The sequence below is a fragment of the Empidonax traillii genome, unplaced genomic scaffold (assembly GCF_003031625.1).
Source record: "Empidonax traillii isolate 1590-97213 ecotype Southwest subspecies unplaced genomic scaffold, ASM303162v1 scaffold707:size593822, whole genome shotgun sequence".
Taxonomy (NCBI): Eukaryota; Metazoa; Chordata; class Aves; order Passeriformes; family Tyrannidae; genus Empidonax; species Empidonax traillii.
Window position 1 is genome coordinate 123,391 of NW_020955900.1, and position 2,653 is coordinate 126,043.

The 2,653-nt window shown below is 40.2% G+C and overlaps 1 protein-coding gene across 4 annotated transcripts in view; it reads left to right on the forward strand.

Annotated features, from left to right (window-relative positions):
• The window catches only part of GPR137B (G protein-coupled receptor 137B), a 32,645-nt gene that overhangs the window by 11,105 nt on the left and 18,887 nt on the right, over positions 1-2,653 (forward strand). For 3 of the 4 annotated variants that reach the window (XM_027900112.1, XM_027900111.1, XM_027900114.1), the window contains one exon: positions 1,160-1,209. The exons of the other annotated variant lie outside the window; for it this stretch is intronic. In XM_027900112.1, coding sequence (XP_027755913.1) covers positions 1,160-1,209 — 50 coding nt within the window. The remainder of the gene's footprint in view (positions 1-1,159; positions 1,210-2,653) is intronic. 4 annotated transcript variants of the gene reach the window in all.

Genomic DNA, 2,653 nt, shown 5'->3' on the forward strand with positions numbered 1-2,653 from the left:
TAGAGTTTCTTCTTTCTATAGAGTGACTAATTTTTTAGGAGGGTGATAAAGGATCATGCCTTTGATACTTCAAGTATTTTCTTATCAATTTTCTGACAAGAGTATTTTAAGACTAGTAAAGGACCGATAAACAGATTGACAGGCAGACACATGCCTACACATACACTGTGATCATGTAAATCCTGTTTCCTTGGGAAAGCATGATAATCATAGCAAATATTATGCAAAAGTTACTAAAGGGCATGCAAAACCAAGTTAAATGAATAAGGCAGGATAACTTGAGGAGAAAATGATTAGGAAACAACACAGAATAAGTCACACAGCATGGGGGTTTTGTAATGCCAGCAACCAGTGTGCTTTGGTATTGGTTTAAATGAACATATGTGAGCTGAGTTTGTTTGGAAACCACATTAGCTTGTAAAAAAAGTACTTTCCTCTAATTTTTTAATAAAAAAGATATAAAATATGGTAATATATTTCGGTCTAATTTCTGATGGTGGTTAAACACCTGTAACTGATATTACCCAGCTACAGAAAACGTGTCAGTATTTTGTCTTTTCTGTTGCATCAAGCTGATTGCTGGGCCCAGGCGATCTCTGTAAAACCACTATATTGTTGCATGGTGAAGAGGCAGTCAAGGGGAGCCAAATAGAACCTTGAAGTGAAATAATGAGTTTGGTTCTTGATGGCATCTTTTTGGCAACTGAGATGGATACAAATGTACATATCTAATTTCGGGCCAGGGTACTATGATGGGCTCTACACGGGAACAGAGCATTGGACCTGGTATGAGTTGGTCTGTGTGAGAGACATGGACTATTAGGTCATGTAAGAGCCTATAATGATTTGCCTCTATGATTTTACTGGCATTGATCCTCTTGTGAATACTAATATAAAGGATATTATTCCTAAGCTAGAATAAGTGAAAATAGTAGTGCAGATAATTTGTACACAAGTACATCATGAACACTTGCTGAGTGGTTTTAATACTTTACTTAGAGTTTGCCTGCCATGGGCAAGCAATCCATGCAAATCTGTTGTGTAATGAAACCTGTCATTACATTTCTTGTGACCTGTGATCCACGATTGCTGTGGATCACAGTGTCTTTCTCTACTGACATATGAGATATGTTGGATGCAATATTTTTTTGTTTTGCAGGTGATTTTCAAAGCGAAGTCAAAATATTCCCCAGAGCTACTGAAATACAGGTAAGAACTATGCAAGCATTTAATGTGGTACAGAAGAGTAGCCAAGCACTTTGAGAAATGATACGACTTTTCTAATTTGTGACACTCATATCTCAGCTATTCATATTTATATACCAATGTTTTACAATGACGGTTCTGGGGTCAGCTTCTTCCTATGACATTTGGAAGACTGTCCTTTCCCAACACAAGGACCATTTTAGATAGTCACATATTTCAAAGGCAAATATTTCAAATGCAGGCAGAAAACACCCACCCTGCTGATTTGTTTACAGGTTCTTAACATTTGTATTGCTAGGTAAATTCAGATCCAGGGCTTTGGTAAAAGAAGCAAAATGATGTGGGGTTTTTTGACAGGAATGAGTATGTTTTGTGGGTGTGTTTTAACACATGAGGTCACTGGTAATAAGAGACAGAAGTATTGGGAAGATGAGAGAAGGATTGTGAAGGGAACGAGCTAGAGAGAATGGATTCAATTTGATGGTATGTTTGGAAGCTTCCACATAACCTCCCCTGACTCTGTATAGTTGAGGTTATGATAGCTTTGCTTTTAGGTGGGGAAATTTGTTTGACATCTTGTTGAGCAGGAGGAACTCCCAGGAAGTACTTGAAAGTACACCAAATGTCCAGAAAGCTAAGGAAGAGCTCAATAAATTAATGTTTATTTGTGTCAATGCTTAAAAACCTCAGTTGGGCAATGTTGTTTAGACAGAGGGGACGGAGACAGGTTGTCTCCATTCTGAAGAAAGAATTTACAATATGCATTCAGGATAGGAAAACAGAATAATTTGAAACAGAAATCTGACTTGTTACTTGCTGACTGTTAGGAGGACATAAGTACTGCATCAACAGGGCAAATATTAACATTGTCATTGCCCTAGAAAGTTTGTCATCCGGTTGGTTTTGATACAGCTTGAGGGGCAGTTGTCTGGAGCAAATGCTTCAGGATCCATGTCTGGTATAATGGCAGTACAAGTGAGAGCAGGCATGGAGTGGGCTGTGCTTGATCTGGTGAGGGCATGGGACATGCAGAGTGTGACAGCTGCCTCAGGAGTGTGTACTTCAGGCTGAACCGCAGCTTTGAAACCCCCTTTGCAATCTGGTTTCTGTGGGCAGGAAATCCAGGAGTATGGGCTGGAAGACAAGCACAGCACACACCAGGTAGTTCTCCAGCCAGCCCCCAGTGCAAGTGTGCCTGCCCCTGATGGTGCACACAGGCAAGAGAAACAGAGGATCACTTTGCACAAAGCCTGGGCTGCAGGTCAGGATGGTACAGGACTGTGCAGACATGCTCCTGGATGGCTTTAGAGGTGAGAGCTAGAAGCTTTGAACCTCATCCATTACCAGTATTTGTGTCAAGGCTTTATTTCTGAAAGCTGTTTGAAAATGTCTTTCTTGAGGCAAAGGGAGCTTGTGATTGTCAATGCCTATGAAGTGGCTACATTAG